The sequence below is a fragment of the Prenolepis imparis genome, unplaced genomic scaffold (genome assembly GCF_030444845.1).
Source record: "Prenolepis imparis isolate NDT839.2.m4 unplaced genomic scaffold, iyPreImpa1.0 SCAF_10, whole genome shotgun sequence".
NCBI lineage: Eukaryota > Metazoa > Arthropoda > Insecta > Hymenoptera > Formicidae > Prenolepis > Prenolepis imparis.
This window is the reverse complement of record NW_028141168.1, coordinates 9,224,662-9,250,429: the sequence shown is the minus strand read 5'-3', so window position 1 is coordinate 9,250,429 and position 25,768 is coordinate 9,224,662. Positions and strand designations below refer to the sequence as shown.

Genomic DNA, 25,768 nt, shown 5'->3' with positions numbered 1-25,768 from the left:
TTTCTAAAAGATATTTCTCATAGAAATGTGTTTATAAAATATCTCGAAAATGCACAAGTGCAGTAAAGCAAATCGAACTAAACTAATTCGCGACATTCGTATTTTTGTTTCGCTTTCTTCTACATATCGCTTTCTTACTACACTCGCTTGACAGATGTTCTCCATTTTCACACGCACAATTGCGTTCTAACTCGGTCTACGATCTCGTTTGTCATACGAAATTCCGACACGGCGACATTTCGCAGACGGCATCGAGCGGTAATTGCCGGCGAGTCGGCAAAAAAAAAAAAGAAGAAAAAAGAAAGGAAAAGAGAGAAGCGCGTGTCCGCGTGGTGTAATTTGAGGCTCTCTCCGCCGCGATACCTCTCGCTTTTTTCATCCCTCTTCCTCGCGCCCTGCCATGACGATTTACGCCAAAGTCGCACATACAGGTAGGGTATGTACGTGCATCTCATTCTCTAGCGAAGAAGGAAAAGCGCAGGAAAGGCCGCGGGTGGTGCGGTCTCATTAGTGACGGTTGAGCAAAAACTCGGAAAGCATTCGGCTGGAGAGCCGCCACCGGTCCGTTTATTCGAAGGACGGAGGAGAACGATCCGTAGGATTTAATCGGCGATCGCGTATGTGCGTGTGCCATGGATTGAAAGATGGCGAATGAATAAAAAGCTCCGCAATTACGAGTAAATTGGAAACCGTGCGAGCCACCCGTATATCGGTTCCGCTAGATATCGCGCGCTAATCACGGTCTCGCCTAATTCACGATCATAGAGGAAGTGCGCGTACGTTAATGTCAAGATTTGCACTTATTAAAGACGCTTATTCGAGAAAAAACGCGTGACGAATTACAATTTTACGATAGATCGTAAAATTGTGATTCGAAACGGTATAATGGTGCATTGATTGCACGACGTCATAATTTTCATCGCGTTATCTTTAATCGCTCTTATTTTTACGTTCCGATCGCTTTGGTAGAACGTTTTCTTTGATCAGATATCGCTGTTTGAAAATGAATGAATATCACCGGCCGGGCAAGTATATAAGCGTTGTCTTTTATCGAATAAAATCGCGTCTTTATATTCGCGCTTTCCAGCGAACAAAATATTAACGTTTGATCAGAGTTACACCCGAGATCAAAGCTATCTCAATTTGCTAGAATATTTTCTAGAGTTTGATTATACACACTCTGTGTTATATAAAAGAATAATCTCTATTGGTCCTCTGGCAATATCGATTTTTATCGCGACAAGAGAGGGAAACGATCCCTCACAGATTTTATGTAATGTAATGTAACGAAACAATACGACGCGGCGCTTTGACCGCTTCTGTACGTAAATCTAATTAAACGCGTTAATTCATTGCAACAACGAGTCGCTGATCCATCAACTAAATAATACGTGTCACGTGACCGTGTCACAAATCGTCGCGCATTCCGGGCTGGACCGTCGCGGCACAATGTGGTATGCACATCCAGGCCATTAACATTGTCCTGTTGCTTTCGTGAGTGCGTGAGAAGCGCCCCTAATTCTGTCAATCCTGAGGGTGGCCTCCGGTACGGATGGTCGTGGTGTACCGGCGATGTTAACTCGTAATTCTCATCGATTCCGGTGTAAATATACCCGGGGGCATGTATACCTGGCCGTGCAGGATTTCCGTTACGCTAGATATACCGGGCGCAATGTGCGCACACACACACACACACACACACACACACACACACACACACACACACACAAACAAATCGCCGAGAAACAGTCGGACGTACAAAGGGAGATGAAACGTGCGTACACGCGACAATCGAAACACAAAATGCGGTTCGGGGGTGAGTCGATAACCTCTCGCCTCCTCTCCCTCCTTCCCACCCCTCGAAGAATTAATAGCTTCGAGTATCGAGTACTACTCTCGATATCGTTCGATTCTCTCTGGTTTTGCGACCGAAAAGTACATATTGGAAACACGGCGCGCATTGCAATGTCGGTGACTCGTTTTTTCCTAAAGCACGGAATTAGCGAACACGAACCTGACGCACATACGAACCTTGATACTACTTGTCTCGAAAAGGAGAAAAGAACAAGTTTTCGCTTGGTCGACTACAGGCGCGATCTCGTATGCACTTGTGCATGCGTTAAAGATGATTATACGTAGATGCACTCGTCTATTGATTTCGAAATGTAATATTGCAAAAAGAGACACAGCTAAAGTTTCGTGAAAAGCAACGTCCTAGATTTTCAATTTTAATTATATCGCGTTTCTCGACCTTTTATATACATATAAATGCATATACATATATATAAAACAAGGTTTCGTCAATTGCATGAAGAGTTTTTCCACCAGTGAACGATTGCGTTGTTAATCGCATCCGCACTTGTAACATATGATCAGGCGCATCTCACGAGCGGCAATCAGCGTGATAGCCTGCCAAGCTCACGGCTAGTCCTCGATCCGTGATCCCAATCGAGGGTGTGCGCATATACCACGTAGGGTATACGCATAACGCCCGTTATTGGACATGGGTGGTTTCGGTGGATTTCGATGAATTAGCTGTAGGATATGACGCAAACGCGCGCCGCCATTGTACAATGTCCACTTGCGGATACCTCTGTATCGGCTGTATCTCGGCTGTATGGCCCCTTGCAAAGCTCCATTCAAAACGTTTGCGATACCCTTGTAGCTCCAACCAGCGTGCACATACGATATCCAATACCTTGTATCTAATACCACGTGCAGGAAGCTACGTGCTCAAAGAGACGGTTTCACCGAGGAACGACAACGAATTAGTCATCGAACGTAACAAGATCGCCTTTAAGGCTTTGTGCTAGTCACTGCATGTTAGAATTATAACGTCAGAAACGAGGAATTACGTGGAATTTCCTCTTCTACATATATAATATACATACATGCAAACAAAGATTAAATCATTCGCGCGCGTGCGTTTGCTAATATATCACCATTTATATTTAATATAAAGTACAACTATAAAATTTAATTGCAAAAAATTGATTGTGTAATTTTTCTCTAAAATATTATGCAAATTTTGTGTATATAATTTTTCAACAATTATTATTTAATAATAATTATTCCATAACATTACAACAATATAATAATATTCTAAATAATATCGGACCACTATCGCGATACAATTCTTCTCATATTAGCGGCGTAGAATGCGGGGGTAATCAAAATTGAGCGTCACAACAATACAATTTATAAACTACGAGATTTACGGACAGTTTAGAGCAATGGCAATATAACTCTAGCAGATTCAGTTACTGATACGGAGCCGGGATCTTCGCGCATCAACGAATCCTATCCGAACAGGCGGTTTTGCCGAACTTGGTGGACTCGCAACATGACGCGCGAAACGCGGCACGATCAATACGAAAAACACCACAGGATGTTCACAGCCGTACGCGAACGCAAGCTGCGCTCGCTCCCACGAGAGAAGCGTAAAAAAAAATGCGAGAAGAAATTGGTGAATCGCGCTCGCGGGGCAACAATCGTTAATAAAGCGCGCGATGTAAGAGGTAACGCGAGCCGCATAGTTCGCCACGTTATCTCGTGACGTGCAATTCATTCTGAAGGGCGTGGCTCAGGTAGATTTCCATGAATTAACCCTTGGACGCCGCACAAATCTCCTGCAGTGTCGCTGTTATTCTCCATATACTTGCGTGTCGGTGGGCTCTCATACACTCCTGTGTTCAGCTCGTCGGGATGTTATACTGTGTACTATTTAACGGCAGCTGATACACTCGTGTGTAGGTATAATATACATATACACGTACAAACACACACACACACACACACGCATATGCAAATGCATATAGATCACTGTACAGCTCACTTACACACAAGTACTGTATGGAAGTGTGAGCTTAATTTATCTGGTCTAAAAGACTTGTGTGCGGAGATACGCGGGTGTGTTCCGGCGTGCAAAGGCAGACGCTAATCACGTGTTTAATCATACCGCGTCTCGAAATTAACGCGAGACTGTGTCGGGACACCTCCGTAAAGGGAGTAAAGGACCCCGCAAAACTGACACGGTGATGCGGAGTCCTTTACCGCACGAGTTCGCCCTACGAAACTACCTGCGGCGAACTTGCGATAGGACGGGACACATTAGAGAGCGACTTGGGAGGGAAATTTCGCTTATCGATGTTAGAGCAAGAATAGCGTGAACAGTATCGTGCGATCAATCTAGGTCCATGAAGAGAAAATATATAACAGAGATTTTATTTATCTATAGTATTAATATTCGTACTTATATGTAGATAAATCTCTCTTTATGTAAATCAATCATTCTCGATAATTAAAAGGAAAATTAGTAAGTGATTTTATATACTTAAATATTCAGTAACTTGTAAAATTAATGTAATTAAAATCGCGTGCACGATATCTATAAATCAATGAAAGTTCATATCATCGTCGTTTTTTTTTTTTTTTTTTTTTTTTTTAATAATAATTAAAAGAGGCAATCGGCGAGCAATATCAATTGATTCATAACATTTGATAACGCGCGGATTGACGCGATGAAAGAATGTTATATTGATACTATAGATACAAGTACATCCTCAGATAGCAAATTCGTTTCAACAACAATGTGGTGTACAGTGTGCGATACTCGGTGCGATATAAGTCATGTCGCGCATCGGGGGAGCCAGTAAATATATCGCCGTAAAAGCATGGAGCACAGCCGGATTTTTCCGTTCTCCTGTCTTTCTGAAAGCCGAACCTAGGTGATTTTTCGTCGTACGTCTCCATACCTCTTTCCAGCCCCGTAACGTATCGATGTAAAAAGATTTTGAGGCGCACGGATAGCGATAAAAACGAGTTTTACGCGAGAAGAATCGACGAAGACACAAAGAGAGGAGAAGACGGTATGTTTCGGCGATATGTTTCGAATTGTGCAGAGTTGATATATGACACGGTCGGATGTAGAAGGACGCAAACGTGGGTGGAAGGAAGCCCGATGGACAGACAGATGACGTGGGTAACTCCGGAGTAGAATGGGAGTCAATAATTCTTTGTGTCCAAGTGGAGCACCCCGTGGATAGAGATACATACGACGCAGGGTGCATCTATAAATGCGCGTGTATGTGTGTATCTACCTACCTAGATGTATGCGCTATATACGCGTATATATAAATTGTGCCTCTCCCTTGAACGATACATCATGGTTGACTGATTGCGTTCTATTGATTAGGATTCCAATTATTGGAGGCGACCCGGACTGTTTCCATTTTCCCCGTACCTTTTTTTCACGATCTTTCGTGCGACGACTATAAAACCCCTTTATTTGCCCGTACAAAAGAGAATTGACGCGATACCGTATTACTTTATCGAGCGCGGTATGTCTCTTTCGATATTTTCCCCGCTGTTCTCGTCAAAGTCCGCTCGAGTCTCATTATCGCGAAAAAGTCATTGAAATTACACGATAATCTCCCGCGCGTGCGTGGTGTAAATAAACGGTTTGCTTGCTAAACGAATTGTTTCATGTATTTGTACGCGTTTGCGCATTTATAAATATGGCGTTGTGGAATAAATGTCGCAAAATTGACATCGCGCGAGCGAAACAAAATCGATGAAAATGATATTGCGAACAGCTCGTGTACGTTTCATTTATTACGTATCATCTACAATTTGAATAGCAAATAGCGATTGAATATACAGCATAGCGGTCGTTGAAGTATTATTGAAAGTAACCATTACTTATTTCTATGCAGAGAGTTACATCAACGAGATTTTTGCCGATTAATATTCTTTCATATTTCTCGGGCATAACTTTGCATTATTAGTAGAATAACAGATTTCCGTTTATCAAGTGACTGCTTATGCCTTACTGCAGTAATTCCGCTGCGTCACGTGCGTCATTGCAACTTAAAAGAATAAACGCGGAGATTGAGAGACATTTGACATTTCTACGATAACGACGGCAATCCTCAATTACGCGAACGTTTTATTCATTCATTATGAGAGATAAAATTCAATTTTGTTAGGGGGAATAATTCTTGTAATAGATACTTTATTTGTATATTTATACGTGTTATAATTACCGCTCGATGCCGTCTGCGAAATGTCGCCGTGTCGGAATTTCGTATGACAAACGAGATCGTAGACCGAGTTAGGATGCAATTGTGCGTGTGAAAATGGAGAACATCTGTCAAGCGAGTGTAGTAAGAAAGCGATATGTAGAAGAAAGCGAAACAAAAATACGAATGTCGCGAATTAGTTTAGTTCGATTTGCTTTACTGCACTTGTGCATTTTCGAGATATTTTATAAACACATTTCTATGAGAAATATCGCTATTATTACGTTTATAAATTTAATATGATATTATGAATATTATAATTGCATGTTAATATATCAACATGTGCTATATTAAAATAATATAAATAAAAGAGAGAGAGAGAGAGAGAGAGAGAGAGAGAGAACATCCTTATATAATACATAAAAGAATTAAAATCAATTTTTAGAAAAGCAGTATAAACTGGGTGGACTGTCGTAAAAATAAACATCGAATGTGACTTTTGTCGACCACTCCCTGATGGCCTCGGAAGTCGATAAAGCGAAAGATTCTCCTCCGTTGTCGTCGTCCTTTGCGATTATCCTTCGCGGGCAAAGTCGCGTACAATATATTACTTTCTTTCGCGATATATTGCTCTATTGGGAGAACAAGCATCGAAATCGGGATACGTCGAAAATTATGTTTGTTCTGCCAGTATATTGTCTCTGTCTCTTCAAACTTTCAAGGTATCCCGTAATCCTTGCAGATACCGCTATTTCGCATTTTCCATCGAAAATTGTTTTCGCTCGATGCACACGAATCCGTATGCTCGATCTACGTAAATATTGAGAGGTTTATATAATTGCGTCGACAATTTAATTACGAAACAAAAACGTGAGCGCTCAATAATCTCAATTATGAGATTCATTGAGGAGAATGTGTTATTATCCTTAATTGAAGTCAAACGAAATCATCCCCATACGCTTGCTGACGCTAAAAAGTTGTACTTTTTCGCGATCGATACTTTTTACATGTAAAAATTAATTATTAGAAGATCTGTAATCTCCGAAGCACAAGTTAACGTTGAAACTTAAGTTAATATCTCTGAATAAATTTCGCGAGAAAATTTCCCCAAGAAATTTGCACGACCAAAGTTTTCATAATTCAATTACTATGCACTACTTCGAGAATATAATTGTTAAAAATAATCGAAACTCCGCGAGCGAATAAACGCGATGAATAATGCATCGCTACGTTGAACAAACTCTATCCTTGCGATACTCGCGATACCGGCCGCCACGTCGACAGAGCTTTCGCGGCGTTCGCAATTTAATTAGTTAATTTCAGATTGTAAGCTGGACTATAAGTCTGCTTTTAATCTGCGGCATCGCAAGTTCAGAAATTAAATTAATGTTTACGCGGATGTCATCGAAGAATTCGTTACAGCGGCAAAATCTTGACGCATTCATAAATATTTCGCAAGATGCAGAGATAAAAGTCAATATTAAACTAATATAAAATAATCAAGATGTGATGACGCACAAGATTACATTATTAATGAATATTATGCGCAAGATCGTAAATATTATTGAATATTATTGATAAAGATTAAATCTGCACATCTATTTTTTGCACTTTTTGTGCACATTCTCTATTTGTGTATATAGAAAATAATCAGCGAACATTTGTGTGCATATGTGCGTGTGTGAGAGGAGAGGGAAGCTTAGCGCCGACATAAGGCCAGTCGAGAGAGGAGAAGGTTGAATTGACGCTGATTGGGCGTGCGACAAACATCCGGCCGCATTTCATGTCCCATGAGTGAGGGAGTGCGCCTCTCTTTCTTCGATGCACGTTTGCACCGCGGAATAGATCGGACGATTGATTCTCATCTTATTAAAGAGAAAGAGAAACAGAAAGAGAGAGGAAGAGAGAGGAAGAGAAAGATAGACTAAAGTCGCACCTCGTATTTGCACATGAATCTTGCACTTCCGCCTTTTACTCCGCGCATACATAATACGCATTTAAGCGAAAAACAGATTTTTCGCGACGGTATATTTCGCTACTGCCAATATTTGCTGCATCCATCGTCGACATATGTATATTAAAAACATCGCGATGACGGTGTAATCGCGAGTTCTTGGATTAACGGTAAAAGAATTATTCAACGCAGATGAAAATGTACTTTTATTCTTTTTTTGTCAGCGGAAGTCTGTGAGATATTTCATGGTTCGCGAGAGAAAGACTCGCGCATTGCAATACCGAAAAAAAAAGAAGGAAAGACATCGTTAACGATAAATTACCCGCCGCCGCCGTCCTTTTTGTGTCTCAGCATCCTACTTTAAATAGCGTTTACGCGTCACTGTCCAAAATGTAAAACAACGATTTATCGCGTGATAACGCGCCCGCGCACAAAAACGGCGATGCATAGCTGCAAACGACGCGACAGCTGACACTATCGCGGCGGTGCGACGAGGCAGAATCCTACGAGCGATCTAAAATTGCCACGTTGTGCGTCGCCGTGGATTCCGTTAATTTGTTACTGCCATCGTGATAATGCGTTTTGCTGAGGGAGAAAAAATGACATTTTTTGAGAAAATGTCGCTTAAATATTCGTTCCAACACCATATTCTTATGCAAAATACCGAGCGAGAAATTATCACTTGTTACTATAATAATGCCCGTATAATTTTATATAAATAGTGGTCCATATTTTTGTATAATATAATAATTCGCATTTGACATAAACACGTTAATTGTCATTTCCTTCAAATTATTCAAAAGATTTTATCAAAGCTCTACAGTGTGTTAATAAGAAGATTTGAAATGATAAAAGAATTTAAATGATTTAATGCAAACGGATAAAATAGTTGAACTAGACGATTAATCACGAGTAGTTCCCCGTCAGTTGTACCAGGTTTCAATCAAATCGCACGCGGTCCGTCTGATCTTATCTAGATTGGCAGTGCAATTATAAATACCGAGATGCAATGTCTCGAAATACAGTTTCGGAGATACCGTCGCCAATAAGATTGTCCAGTTGTAGATTATATAGATAGTTACGAAGCTGCCAGCATGTGAAATTACATGTCAATGTCCATGTCGGTTTGTATTAGCCTGATTGACGACAGAAGCGGACCACTCGTGTATGTACTCGTGATTTAGTTACAGAATTCTATCACGCCGCGAATTATCCGCTAAGATTGATCCGCATAAGATCTTAGCGTTATCATTTAACTCGAAAGCGTATATGCACGACGATTTATGCGACCATGTCTCGGTCTCTGAAACGTATATTATTGTGATAATAAATTCTCTCTCTTTCTTTCTCTTTCGTTTCCGGTCTCCGATATGAAGTAGAATTGTTTCGAATATTTTATAGGAACAAATACGTCTGTTAGTATTGCAGCAAAGTAAATTATGATCCGGCGTCGGGGGAGTGCTTCCCGTTTCGTGTAAACGTGCGGTTTACATTCTTGAAGTTGTTTGCAACTCGGCAGCACACTGTCACGCCGTGAAAAATATATATTTTTCCGAACTTTTTCCGCTGACGTAAGCGATGTTCGGTTTTCAGAAAACAGAAACCTTGTCGGCCACTTGCCGAAGAAAACTTGTTAAGCTCTCACCCGACAAGGAGATCGGTCGCGTAGCGCGCGCGCGAGAAATTATACTTTAATTACTTCGATTTCTTTCCCGCGTGGAAAAAACTTGGCGTGTACGTAATGACTAAAACATCGGTCACACGATATAATTTCCGCACCTTTGGAAATATCAGCGCCTGTCGCTCACGCAAGACGCTTAATTTGAGTTGCTGTATTTCGCGAGCGCGCATGCTCACCTATACCCTCACACTTACACACATTATAATCATTATTACAGTAAATTTCGAACAAATACCACGGATGCAATACTTGCATGTCGTCTCGCTATCGCGGAGACAGATTGAATGTGCCGTGGAAATGCCACGAATGAACAAAGGTCTCGGTTCATTCGTGGGGTTATTCGTCTTCTCTAATTAACTGCAAATTTACTTCCCTGCCCGAATGCGTGCTACAGAATTGCAGGATATCGAAGAAAACTGGAATTGGGACAGTTATATTGCGGGAATATATATGTATGTGTACCTCCTCCTCTCATACATATGTATATGCTCGTATATGCACATGTATATATATTTGCGCTCGTGTTTGATTTAAATTGGATCGTCTCTAAGACCGAAGGCATCTGCCAATTTGCTGAGTCCACAAACTATTTCGTCCTCGCGCGAGTTACTTGAACTTTCTGCATACGAGTTCTTGGATATCCGGTTAGTTTATATTAACAACAAAAGATATTTGTCTGCTACAAAAAGTTCTTCGTTTGTATTGCTCGCGTGCAAAGAATAACTATTTTTATTCCATTTTTAAATTCGACTAGAACAACACAAGCGTGCGCTACGTGCGCACCATTCTTTAATTTTATATTAAAAAGAGTGATATTTTTAAAAAAGTAATATAAAGTTTGTTTGAACTCGATTAATATTTTTTGATAGAAATCAGCTGATTAAAGTGTTAATTTGCTAATTAAATTTAAAAATAATAATACGTTATAAAAATTAAAATATTAATATATTTTAGATAATATATTATAATACTTTAAACTCGATTAATATTTTTGACAGTTATCAGCTGATTTCTGTCAAAAAATATTAATCGAGTTTAAAGTATTATCACATATTATTTACATTATTATTTTAATTTCTTTAACATATTTTTATTTTAAAATTTAATTAGTAAATTAACGCTTTAATCAGCTGATGTCTGTCAAAAAATATTAATGAAGTTAATTTAACTTTATATTATTTTTTAAAAATATTCTTTTTAATACAAAACCGAAGAATGACGCGCGCTTGAGAGTTGTTCTAATCTCTTTCTAAAAAAGTCATGTTAAGTCGATTCTCCCAAGTATTGTTGCCTCTTTTCCGCGATGCTGATTAACTATCTCTGACTGATGCTGATTAATAGCCTCTCGATGCTATAAATATAACGCACAACGTATCGAGACAGTTAATCAGCATCGCGGAAAAGAGAAAATACTTCGAGACTTTCGAGAATCGACCTAACATGCCTTTCTTTAGGAAGGAAGGATTTTGCAAAAAGTGTTGGAAAATTTTAACGTCATCTTTTGATCGAAACAGAAAGCCAAGAGAGTTCATGTGTCTTTTATTTTTCGATCGTGAGAAGAAATTAGTGTAATTTTCCTGTATATGCGATTTTCTTGATAAGAGAACTATATGTATATTTATATATAATGGACGGTGTGTTAGCTGCGTGACAAAAATATTTTATTACTCCGAGGCATGAAAATACGTTGCTGCACTAAGTTAGATTAATGTCTTTTGATACTACCAATATTTCTATATCAATAAAAAAATTATTTTTTACAGAATTTTTGCTCCGATGCTGTGTTCTCTATTTATTATCTTCACGCGAACAATGATAAATTGTATATATGTATTTTTTTCGTTTATTATCTGCACTAGAATTTGTCGTGACTATAGACTTAATAAAAATTGACTTGCGATTATCTCGACTGACTCGGCTATTATCGAGAGTATATAAAGTGTTATCACTATCTGTGTATTTCCTTAATTACTCCATTTTAACGAGATGCTTATCAACAATCTATTTTTTCGCTCTAAAAAGAGAGAAGAATTTTCTGTCGCTGAAGATCAATAAAAATCAATTAAATTTCTTGCATAACGTGACTGTTATAATAAAGCAATTCCCGCGGGATAATTGTTAAATGCATTCGTTTACATTGATTTCACGTTTCCACTTTTCTGGATCGTTGCCGCGTGATAAAAAGACGTCAAGGGAAATTGTCTACGACGCGCAAGTGCACGAGAGATTCCTTGGAGAAGATGCCCTACCATTAGCAACGACGTTGCACGCGACCACGCAATTTCAGAGTTACAAACTAGCGAGCAAGATGGTCAGCCAACTGGCGGTTCTAATTGGCCCGCTTTGCTTTGCTTGATTACATACGAAGTAATTAAAAGTGTCACCATTCTACTTTATTTCGCGCCAAACGACTCACCTCATCTCTCGCGCCGCATTCAATATTAATCGTTTCGGTATTAAAACCCGCTTACGCGGATGTATTTTGCATTAAATGATCGTTAACATTTGCGCGCTATTATCGCAAGTACTATTATGAAAATTCAAACGATTATCGTTACTTCAAACGATTTATCATAAATTCAGTAAAATAATGTAATTCTACTCTCACGTCATTACGTTTTATTTTCATGCAAAATGTCAAATTTTAAAAATTCATAATCCGAAAAAGTTGTAGAAGTGTTTTTCTGAACATGTCAAATTTGTGGGGAAAAAAGTTTGCGAAACTTTCGTCTGCAACAGATGCCACGCATAAAAACCTTGTATCAAGTATTATCCCGATTACGATGCTCGCGAACATTGTTGCTCGCGCAGACGTTTTCCAGTAAATTTTTTAAATAAAATTAAAGAACAATATACTTCGAAAATCATCTTAAATTGTGTTGCACAAAAATATTAAAAGTACAAATATATGGAAAATACATGTATTAGCACATGTAATTTCCTAAAATATGGATTTAAAACGATTTGTAAAAAAAGATCAACGTTAAAAGATAATTTTTTTAGTATCAGAATTTTTCACACTCACCTAGACAGCGGGCCGCTGCTGATGATGTAATGAGTGTAGTAGAATATGCTGGCGATGGAGATGAGAAGTAGCGCCAGGACGCATCGCTTCACCGTCGCCTGCTTGACGACGTAGCGCGGACCAACGGCGCCTAGTAGAGGAACGCCAGCTTCGCTCGCGGTTATCCTCATCACCATCGTCTTACTCGACGACGTCTCTGCGAATGCGACAACGCCTTGACGTGGATTATCGCAAGGTGTCCGTCCTTGAGCGAGTCAGGTTTGCCTGCGGCACGTAAACGCCGTTGCGACGTTGTTCAGTGGATCCGCCGAAGGCTCCAGGAGACTCCGTAGCAGTTTCAAGAATCGTTGACAATTCCCAGCAAGTGTCTCTTTCGTCTGTTCAACATCGAACGTCTTCGTCGCCATGGACTCGCGTTTGCAATCTTCCTTCGAGCATTAATTATGCGTGATATTGACGACTCCGCGATGTTCCAACGCGTATATTAATTTGTATTATTGTTAATCTTTTTCGCGCTTTAGAAAACCGTCGTATAAATTATTCTCTAATTTATATGTATCTCATTCGACGGTATCGGTACGTATATATACGTATATTCGAGAGAAACCAGCGGAATTAAGTTAAAATCCGAGGTCGGAGATACTCTTCGACTACCTTTCGATCTCTCGATCAATGAAGTACACTTTGACGAGGTTAAGCAACAGCATCGCATCGAAGTTTCTTGACTCTCGATTCGTTGGTGCAGGTAAATCTACTTAGTCCGGCAAAGAAAGCCCTGACGAAGAAATTTCGAGACGATCGTACTCGAGACGGGAGAGAGAAACGGATTCAGAGTTCATTAGACGCGCTTAATCTCGCCGATCCATCGCGCACGTCCCTAGGAAACAACGACGATCTATCCGTCCGAGAGCCTCGATCCAGCCTCCGGTCGTGATCGGTCCCGGATCAAATCGCCTCCGTCTATCGGGTAACATCGATGATGTCTCAGCATCGAGGATCTGTACGCCACTTGTTGCACTTTCGAGAACGCGCTACGATCGCCATTTTGCAAGCAGCACGAGATCGCGCCGTCGATCGCGGCCGCCTTTAACCCATCTGGCCGGATTATCGTGGCTCGGATGCTTCTCGAAATCTCTCAATGTCGTGCCGCGCGACGTCTCGTCATCCTTGGTATACCGGATCGCGCGTATTAAAAAATCGCGACGCGAAATTCTCTCACGGAATCGTCGGAAAACGCGCGCCGTCTCATCGTCGACCAGGATCCAGGAATCCCTGTCTTCGTGCAATTTCAGGGCGACAAATGCGACTCCGTTATTCTCCGGAGTTCTCTCTTCTTCGTGCACAATTCTGCGCTCTACGCGGAAGAGACAGGCAGACGGGCTGTGCCTTGAAAAGTCTCACATCCGCGTGTTCTTACAAGTTTTCGCGGACCTTTCCTATTCGCTCGCTAGATAGCTGCCGCCTGTTTCCGGTGTCGTTTCACGGCGAGTCGGTTCACGGCTCAACCATTTGTTATGGTGCACACGACCGCCCCTAGACACCACCTTGGACCCTGCGACGTACAAGCAAACCGACTCACTCGTAAATTTCGAACGTTTCGTGTCTTCCACCCTCTTCTCATTCCCGCTTCTAGTTACCCGCCGGCTCCTTTCTCCATCTGTCAATTAGAAACGATGTACAGGCGCAATGCTCTCTCTTCCTACGCGAAACAATTTTCAAAGTTTATCTCTTTGCGTCGGCGACCCTTCTCTCGCGTCGGGGAATACCACGAATCCCATGGTATCGCTCTGCAACAATCAGAATGGAGAGAGAATATTAGAGAATATTAGAGATAAGACGATATAAAGGAAAATAAATGAGATATTATTGTTGGTGGTACCCGATGTATACACACACACATATGAGATTTTTCAGTCATCAATTAAAGCTTGAAATAATACCCCTATTTTATATGAAAGAGTTTATGGACCGGAAAATATCTCTTTCAAAGATTACTTTTTCAGCCGTAATTATTGTAAAGTTACAAATCAATATTGACAACAATCAATCGCTCGATAACAATATATAAAAAGGGATGATACGCGTGCGCAAGTCATCTCGGAACGATTAAACAACAGCGGTCAGACGATTACGGGCGCCAACAACTCCAATTAATCGACTGTACTACAGCCATAGCGCGGCGCAAGCTTCCTCCGTTGCCGCTAACCTTCTCCCGACTAATTTTTTCTCACCGGTTATACATCCGCCCTCGGCAAAAAGTCCATTAATCAGTCCTTCGAGCCTCCCCCAAGCGAGCAACCCCGCGGCGATACAAACTTTCGTTTTATCTGTTGTATTCGCGCGAGTCTATTCATCGTCGGAGAGGTGGAAGGGGAGGGGGAAAACGAAAAATGTGATAAAAGACGCCGGGGATAAATTGAAAATGAGACTGCGGAGCGGAAGCAAGAAACGCGGAGAAACGTGGAAATGTATAGAATCGATGTCAAGGAGGCCTTCCGGAAGAATATCACCCTCCTCTTTCTCTCACTCTGTCTCTTTCTCTTCCGTCTCTCCCAGGAACTGACCCGACATTTTTCCAAGAAAATATTGATATCGTCCGCGCACACCGAGTGGGGGGGTTGATTTCGAGGAATCAGCGGACAGAGCGGATAACTTTGGAAGAGACTCGCTCTCTCGCGAAGGACGGAGATCTCCGCGTTGCGCGGCGACGTTGGCGCATAGAATTTAATTACACGGCCGGAATGATTGACACGCTAATGGATGGATGGGGGGGAACTCGTCGAACTTTGGCAATACCTTCCCCGCTTTTCTATTCCACCGTACTCTCGATCGAAATCCTCCGTTCTTTGACTCGCTGACGTGTAATGATGAGATAGTTCGCTCGAAATGAAACTCGGTGCGAAACAAATGCTTGACGCGAGCACAATGCACGAAAATTGAACAACGACAATTGTTGTACGTTTGAAAATAGAATAGAATACATATTGTTTCTTCAACGTCACGCATTATTTATCCAACTGATAATGTTTTTAACGCAATATGTAATTAAATATCGATAGAATATACTAAAAGCAGCTAATTCAAATAGTATTATAAAAATTGCAAATTGAGAAACGCTGTACTTTTCTTGCTTATAACATTTTATTATATATATGTTTAAAATATATATATGTTTAAAAAAGTCATAAGATAATCTTTCACGTGGGTGATATTACAAAATACATATATATAGTCGCTATCTCCTACATTCTTGAAGCAACCCCAAGGTTATTTATTTCGCTAAACAAAAGCAGTAAATAAAATTTATCGCTATGGCAACCCCGCTTTTATTCAGATATATGTGAAAACATTCGTACTAAGATCTCCCTAATTCCCTTTAGCACACATTCAACCATGTAATATTTTCCGGCTTTACGCATTGAAACAACTTTTCTCGCAAATTCCGCTCCACGTGGAGTCGATTCGTTTATTGCATAGAAATAATTCCTTCGAGGTTCCTTCTAGATCTACCCGGTGCCGGGTGCTTAATTCAAGAGACACGTTTTAGCTCCCCGAGAGAGTCGTTAGTCGAATGCATCACGTGCGCGGATTTAAAGGGAGAAGCCACGTAGGTGCACGAGGGCCGAGATTGCACAAGGAAACTACTCGATTGGCGCAAAATGATTATGGGAGCTTCCTTCTGATTATTCGTTCGAACGAAACCATCTTTCTTCCTCCGCCTCGCCAAAGAATCTTAGCTTTTCTTCGTTCTCCGGGTTTGCCCAGGTGAATCCAATTTCATTTCGGCTATCTAGAATATTCCGCCATATACATATATCTTTTATATGTATATATGTATCTAATTTAAAATGAGCATATTTATAAGAATGCAATTCGATGTTTTTAATCTAAAATGCATTCTATGTAATCAAGTTTCAGTTTCTTTCTCTAATTCTATGTTTCTAGAGTAGAAAATTTTGACGAGATTGCTATCAATAGTTGACGATACGTCTCTCAAGGAAGAGGAAGCTTTCTAAGCATTAACGTAATATGAAATATCGATCTGTGGTGTGCACTTTTAATATGCACAAGTTTTAAGTTTTAAGTCAGAATGAAAGTATAATAAATATTGAATAGGAAACGGATAAACTAGATCGCTGGGGAACAATAAAAGATATAAGCAATCCCGTTTATAGATGTTTTGTCACATGTCGACGAAGAAATTCAGGAACATTGATCTCGAAACGTCACATCTGTTTCTCGTAATATGATTGGTGCGTTTCTTTTTATTTCGTCGTGAAACAAAGGGTCACGAAATCGGAGTTCCTCCCAAGAGAGTGTTTTATATATATAGGAATCTCCCAAGCGAGACATATTTTTTTGGAAGATAAGGCACACGTGAAACTCTAGAATTTATCACCTTCTTCGCAAAAAAAGTGAAATAAGATAAGTTTTTAAATATAAAATTTTTTCAAATATAGTGATTTTATATTTTTTTCTGTCAGAAATTAAATACCTACTATTTATTGCACCCACGATATTATCAATTCCAAAGCTATTCTGAGTTTGTGGGATGTTTTTTAATCTGAATGAGAAAGAATCTAATGAGAAACTCTAGCATCACGTATTAATATGTATGGACAATTTCCATTATTCGATCGAGCAATCTCCACAAGAATTTCGAGTGTAAAGAGCAGTATTCGAAAATCACACACATATATACGCATGTACATTAAGCTCGAATATCTTGCTGCTTCAATGAGCGCTTCAAGTGTTAAATCCACGTTTGCAACAAATCGCGAAATCACGCGAATTTCGGGCTTCATTCCCGAACGACTAACAGTCGAAAATTTTCGTTGGCTCGCTATATGAGCAATCCTTGGATCATAATCTCTATCGCATACACATAAAAAAAGAATATAACTTTATTTTCTTTTTCTTTTTCGACGACCATATTCCGACGGCGGTGAACATGAAAAACAACGGTCGGAAATAACGCCTATTGCGCCCTCCGGCTAACCGGTCGGACGACGACGCGGTGGTCTTTCGCTTTCCGGCGCAATTCGTTGCACGTATACGCACGACGTAGTCTCTTGCGTACGTACACACAAATATATATGTGCATTTTTTGGCCAGGATAGAAGCGTGAAATTAAATCCGAGAAACGCGGCAAAATCATATATATACATATATATATGTATACAGTCGGTTCTCCATCCGTATACATTCACAAATCTCCGCTGTTGCTCCGGTTGCGTATGCACTATGATATCGCGATATAATAAAAATGCAGGCCGACCGACATGTGGTTTTCCCTAGAAACAGATGATTCGCGCGAGACCGAAACTTTTGAAAAATATATAATACGCACAAATCGCGCGTGAATCTATTATTTATGCGCGCTCGATCGGCAATCATATTCAATACGTGAATTAAAATCGCAAATTTTATGCCGAGAGGTGATATCAACAATGCATCGATAAAATCTGAATACGCGCGAGAGAAACATGTATTATAACATATGTATGTTACGCATGTTATTGCGATTAAATTAGATACACTTGCGCGAGATATGTAATAGATTAAATTGACACATTTTTTAAAATTGTGTTTTAAATCTAAGGTGCATTGGTGTGCGCAAACACGTATAAAATAGGCGGAGAAGACACTGGAGATGGCACTGGAGAGAGCGTGTCTTTGCTCGCGTAAAGGAAATCAAATATCCTGCCCGATAATTACAAGCCACGTGCTGTAAGAAATAAGCGCGTCGCGTAGACGGGCGAGGAAATTAGCTGAGAATTTGCATACTGCTCGTTCGCGAGCAACGTGATTATACGGAAAGGTTTCCAGTGTCAAGAAAATATCTGCAATTCATGGAATTGCACAAAAAATGAACCACGCGTAATAAATCGAGAAAAAAAGCAAATATTTTCTTTATAAAATTGTCTTCAAATTAAAAGAGCAGAAAAATTCATTAAAAAAAATAAATGTCATAAATTGGAAAATGCTAATACATATAAAATTTATTATTTATAGATTTAATTTAATACTGTTAATCTTTAATGTTTGTTAAATCGTTTCAAGACATCGAGAAGACATCGGTGTCACAAATCAGAGCGTAAATATAGTACAAAATTCTGCAAAGTAATTAAGAGACTAATTTAGAAATAAAGATGCCAACTTAACGGCTAAGCTTGTAAGATTATTATGATGTCGAAGAGCATCGAAATGGCGCATTAATGGTTAAAATGAAATTTTAGCGTATACTGCAGCGAGGGGAGCCCCGCGGCTTGGCAGTGGTTTAAAAGCCGCGGATGAAGTATGGCCTCAGCATATTACCCGACTTAAAAAGCAATTAACTAGCTGACGAGGCGCGCGGAAAATTTTTTCGTACTCTCATTACAATGCTTTTTAAGATCGTTTTTTGTGTAAACCAATGCTTTTCACTATTCATATCTATATTACTCTTTCTCCCTTCGCCTTCCTCTCTCTCTCTTTTTTTCTTTCTCCTTTTAAAAATTTCTTATTATTATAAAAAATACAAATTATGCCCTAAAATCATGTGCATATAAAATAACATCTTTGTTTCCCGAAAATATAATAATGTATGAGTTTAATACCCGTTGTTTTCTGTATATTTTCATGATTTAGTTAGAAAAATGTTGAATATATTTACAGAAATAATGCGGAAAAAGCAACGATAAAAGATAGTTTCAGAAAGACGGGAAGCAATAATTATGCGATAAGGTACTGTGGTAAGGAAATATTTCTTCTACCTTTCGCGCAGTATTCCACTAGCATGCGATTACATGCTAATTGCTCGTTTAAATATTATTTATTATTCATTACTGTTGAAAAGATATGTGCACAAATATCTCATTTGCATTCTCTGTTTTCTATTCATCAATTTTCTAACTCTAGATTATACGGAGCAAGATGTTGATGGGTTGCTTATAAAATTGAGTTAAATCATATAAGAATGTAATTATCTAATAAAAAACATAATATAGCATATTTGAAATAAAATAAAGAGAGAATAAAAATAAAAAATGTTAACTATGAAAGAATAAATTCAAGATCTAACTGCAAAATTGCTACTTAAAATGCATACATTTTATCACTCTGCGCAACAAGTTACGCAATTCTTCGAACTAAGCGAGCGATTATCCCATATTATTATCGCCCCGCAGCGCACCGCAAAGATAGTTTGCGGGTTTTACCGTAGCAATTTCGGCACATTTGCGGTCGGGGCAAAATTTCGTCGGCGTATTTTTATCCGTCCTGACCACAAACCGGAGAGCGCCGATCTGTCGGCACAGACAGCGTCGCTGCAATGTCATTTCGACGCTGTTGCATACACGCAGCGATAGACAGACAGATGCGCACGACCGGAGATAGATAGATGCACATGCATATCGGCGGCGCGGTAACGCCTCTTTACGACTGCCGTCCGTGTCGCTCGATATTTAACGTATCGTCATAATTCGTCCTGTCGCTCGTTTTTGCTCACCGGAATTTCGCGAGCGCGTCCAAGTTTTACAGGACATGGCGCGTGAAAGAATGTAAAAATGATGTGTGCCCTGGCCACGTAATCCTCATCTTGCGCATGCTCGTTTCGAGATCAAACTCGCTTCGCAATTAGCGTTTTAAGCCCAGAAGTAATAGTAATAATAATAATAACAAAACAAATGTATTAGGCTTCAAATATTCAATATAAATATTATAAAGTTGAGGCAATGAGAGCCGAGACGTTGGATGGAAAGTGTCAGAATAAATTTCTAAATTTTAATGAACTCTTTTATTTTATACGTTTCGGTCCTTGTTTAGGACCATTTTCAGTAAAATGCGCAAATTTCGAAAGTCGCTAAGTGTGTCAAACGCGAACGCTTAGCGACTTTCAAAATTTGCGCATTTTACTGAAGGTGGTCCTAAACAAGGACCGAAACGTATAAAATAAAAGAGTTCATTAAAATTTAGAAATTTATTCTGACACTTTCCATCCAACGTCTCGGCTCTCATTGCCTCAACTTTATATATTTATAATAATAATAACAATAATAACAACTTCATAGAATGCAATAATATTACGTAAAACCAAATATTCTCTTCCCTTTATTCATTTATGCAGAGTAGATGGAATAATGTAGTAAAACCGAAAAGCGAATTCCTCATATAGAAAAATAAAATAATGTGAAATAATTTTTATTTAGTTTATTTAGAAAAAATTAACTTTAGAATTTAGGAACTTAATAACATATTTACGTCTTTTTAAATTTGAACATCTAATAATTTTGTGCAAAAATAAGTCATTTACTTTTGCTGTAATTGGAGAAATTCATTTTTATAATGATTATTAATACATAAATGTAAAAGTATTATGCAACATTTTATTTAGTAAAACAATTTGAAATAATTTAAATTATTGAAAAAAAAAAGAGAGAGAGAGAGGGAGGAGAGTTATGTATATAAAATATATCTATAAACTTTTTTTTTAATAAAGAAATATTTGTAATACCTTTCTACTTTTTTCAATTTTTAAAATCAATTTTCTCAAAAATCTTGTGTACACAGTTTAAAAATTTTATTCTACATTTCGAATTTATTTTTGTGAAAAATAACCTTTCTCAAATGTTTTCCGAGTTTTACCCTGTATAATAGTAATAACTATTATTATTTAATATGTTTACGCACATGTACAATTATTAATAAATTTATAAAATTATCAAGTATGGAAATTTAAAAGTATAAAAATAAAAAAATAAAAAAATGTTATCAATTTAAAGTTTTCAATATTCCATGATTTATTTGTTCTAACATCAGTTTCATGATTCTCCAATTACATCAGCAAAAGTAAATGACTTATTTTTTGCGTTAAAATTTTAGAAAAGAGTAAGTATAATGTATCGTGTTTTGAACTGCAACGTTGATCATTAATTAGCGATGCTGCAAGCTCTTTGGCGTTGCACGTCCGTATAGCAAGACATTCTCCAACGAGCGCGTGACATAAAGCGCGGATAATGAATGCGTCTCATTTACGAGTCGTTTGAAACTATAATTAAAATTTTCTAGAAAATAACACGAGAAACGATGCAATATAGCTTAAACATTATACCCGGATAAAATTTTATACGGTCGAAGAAAAGTCTAATAAGTCGAAAAAGACACAGCAAGAGAATTAATCTAAACATTATTATAATTTTTATGTATATTGGATTGTTAATTGATATTGCAATTTTCGCGCACGACAAAGTCCAACAATTATAATAAAACGCGAATGAAAAAAATTTTTCGCACGAGAGCATGTAAAACATATGTACGTGTTATTCCTCGTCGTGCGGGTGTATCTTTGTGTAGGGTAGTGCGCACATCTTTGTTGGATTATTGCTCACTCGTCCCTCGTTTACTTTTCGAGTGCTTCTCTCGGCGAGTACCGCGCGTCTAATTACGACTCTGTATCCGCTTATGGAAGTACTTGTGCAAACACGGAAGAGACGTTTGTATACACACAGAAATGGGTTATCGACGTCGTTATTAAATTTAGCAGAACTACAATATTTACATAACGATTAATATTACTGATTAATATTATACGTGAATTAGAGAGAGAGGGAGAGAGAGAGAAAGAGTAATAAAGCAACTCTTTCCTGTGCGTTTGATGATGTACGATCCTATTAGCTCATGTAATTATGTCACGGCTGTGATTAGAGTACATTATAATATTTGCTATTTGCTGGGGATGTTAATTTGCATTTTCCATATCAATCCTAATCAATCTATATATTCTCTAGAATTTCTGTTTCACAAGAATCCCTAGATTTAATTTGATTCATTAGCTGTACTTAATTAACATTGTAAATACCACAAGTGTGATATTCCCGTAAATGCATAATAGTTGATATATTTTTTAATTTAATATTTCAATCTCATATTATACATGCAAGTAAATAAACTAAACGGCAAGTAATAAAATCCAATTTAACGCAAATTATATATTAAGTGTAAATCAATCGTGATCTAATAGGAAATAACTTCAAAAATTTTAACTAAGCACTTCCATAACAAACATTACGAATATCATGAATGTTATGTGAAAGTTTAATGACTGTCTCAAAACAACTAATGAGAATACTTTGTCTTTTAAACACACACACACACACACACACGTGCGTATATAATATTGTATATATATCGTGAAAGATTCTGACATTTGCGACAGCATATTGTCGTCCGATGAGTTCCGGGTCGACCTCTTGTTCGCATCTCTTGCAATTAATGGTCGGTAAAGTACATTTTAATAGAGCCCACTCAAGCGTATGGCTCGTACAGTACGCGTTAATTATGGTTGTAAGCTGAAATTGCGATCATATCGACGTGCCGGTAACGCTGTTAACTTCCCATGGTGCAGTGTAGTCGTACGTTGTACGTGTTAATTCGGTGTTAACATCTGTCGTATGTACCGACTTGTAGGAGCTAGAACGCTAGGCTACGATATTTGCACTAATGATGGCACCGTAAAACGGTATTGCGCGCTGCGCTGGATGTACTAACGATTTATGGTAATTAAATTCACGTATGTTTGCACGCGTGCTCAGAGACACAAGATGAAGTTGTGCCACGCAGCTGTTCTATAGCTATAACATTTTATATCGCGTTATATTACGCGTCATATCACGCATCAAGGCATTAACTCTTATCGCATAACGAAAAAACAAAGGAACACGTATTATATTCATAAGCGGTAGTAATTTATGCGCGCGTGACAGAATTGCTTACCAGATTGCTAACAATAACGAGGGATTCGATTTTAATCAACTCGATTCGGTCGAGTCTATTGAAATATTCGAAACTATGTATAAACGCTGCGCTGTCAGGGGTAAATGCGTTTCAAGCTTATTTAATACATATATAGCAATTTAATAGACAGCCGCGTTGATTGGTATAAAGCGATGAATTTGCACATTAATATATATACTACGTAATCATTTGTGGTTTCGAAAATAATGTTTATTCGAAGCCAAAGAGTGTACTGATACTAATATATATAGCATTTAATGTGAGTGTATATTTGTGTGTGTTTCCACGGTAATTGGATATTATTGTTAAATTTCTTGAGAAATTGGGGAAGTAGATTTTCTCTTTTTAAAAATATCTGTATATAATAGTACTCCCGAAAAGAAAATTTAGCCGAATATATATATAGCGGTACTCAGTTTCCAGTTGCGTCAAATATTATCGTTTTTCTTGAGAAATTGACAACATAGATTCTCTCTCTGTAAAGATATATAATGGGACTCGAGAAAAGGGAATTCAATTTTGGCCGAGAGCGGCAAATTTCGTCCCGCTGGCGATTTCGTTACGTGTGTAACGTAGAAAGGGCCTGCGAAATTCACACCTCTCCAACGTCAAAGCCGATGCCTCACGGCATCGAAAATGCATTTCTTAAAAGGGAATGGCTTATTGAGTTTCGCTTCGCGCGCGCAGATCTTAGAGACCTTTCCGCCCCTCTCCCCGGAGATTGTAGAGCGAACTTCAATTCTCAAATGATGTACGGTTCCCCTGTTTACCATCCCAAGTTCACCCCCATCCCCTCGTCCCGCGCATCATCCACCACTATGATGTGCACTCTACAGCCACCTCCAGGATTACCGTCTACCACCATCACCCACCGCATCTTCGACTCCCGTTCCCGCTACAACACGACATTCTCTTTTTTCGTTTTGCCCCAAGGCATTCCGGAGTTCACCTTGTACACCTCCGCTTCGTTCTCGAACTTCCGCGACGCGGATTTACGGTCCCTCGTCCGCGACGTCGTCGCTTAAAGCATCGTGGCTGTCGTTGTCATCGTTGTCGTCGTCGTCGTCTTTCCCTGCAGGGTATTTTACTTTTGCGCATTAAACCGTTGTGTATGTGCAAGAGAAAAAAAGGAGAGTACAAAAAATTTGCACGAGCTACTATAATAGAGCTGATTCTTCTGGTCTTGCGGTCTTATCAATGCTCTCACTCAATCTCTCGGGTTTTACAATTTTGTAAATTTAAAAATGATTTAATTATTTAATAATTTAAAATTATATAATTAAAATTGAAAATTAAAAATTGTAGTTTTAATTAAAAAATTATATTGTTGTTCGTCTTATAAAATGCGAAACAATAACAACTAGTGTAGGCATATTTGATGAGTTTTTTTAAAGGCTCAACTGGAGCGTAATAACGCAGCTACAAAGAATTTAAGACTATATTTAAATTTATAACTAGAGAAGCAGTTTAAATTTGGAGTATATGCATATAAGTGGAAGTATATGCATAAGGTATTAACAGCTTAACATAAATATAACGTGAATATACTCTCCCCATAATTTAAATTTAAATCATCAAAGGAAATCAAAGCGAGGAGGAAGGGATGTATTTTTTATCAAAAAATACTACTTTAAGAATCAATAATGCGTTACAATTTTTACACGTACTTCCAAGGTTTATTTCAATCCCTGCTATTGTCAACAGGACTATCGTCGGCAAACACGTTGCATACTGATAATGTCGTATTTGCATTGTACTAGAATGAAGTAATACAACGCACTGCGTACGATTACGATGGAATAATGCGTACATTATTATCATACGTAATAGCTACAATAACACATAATAATCGTGCCGTATCATAATTAGGTATATACCGCAGCAATGTATCATCATCATTATCACGTCGTAACACAAATGTAACGATGTGACTAATTTCGATAGAAAAATCCAAAGATTTCAACAAACTTTATTTAAACAGAGTAACTGCGATATCATATATAAGCCCTTTAATGCACAATGTGTTGTTGTTCTAATATGACACCGTCTTTTAATATGCGACGTCAGTTTTAGTAGCTTGTGTAAAAATTATAAAGCTGTTTTAATTACTTATATAACTTTGTATACTGCTCTCCGTTTAAATTTACACACAACATTGATATTTTATAGCCGTCTTGTGTGTAAAACGCTTGAAAAATATATACAACAACAACAATTACAAGTTGTAATAACCAGTGGTCACGATGTTGCAATTTCTACGGGAAGTATCGTAAAATTTTAAACAATTTCGATACAATATCGTCTAAAAAAAATTG

General features: G+C 38.5%; 1 protein-coding gene across 2 annotated transcripts in view; it reads right to left on the bottom strand.

Annotated features, from left to right (window-relative positions):
- The window catches only part of Sfl (N-deacetylase and N-sulfotransferase sfl), a 193,688-nt gene that overhangs the window by 55,465 nt on the left and 112,455 nt on the right, over positions 1-25,768 (bottom strand). For both annotated transcript variants that reach the window (XM_083048112.1, XM_083048111.1), the window contains one exon: positions 12,681-14,467. In XM_083048112.1, coding sequence (XP_082904238.1) covers positions 12,681-12,856 — 176 coding nt within the window. In that variant the 5' untranslated portion in view covers positions 12,857-14,467. The remainder of the gene's footprint in view (positions 1-12,680; positions 14,468-25,768) is intronic.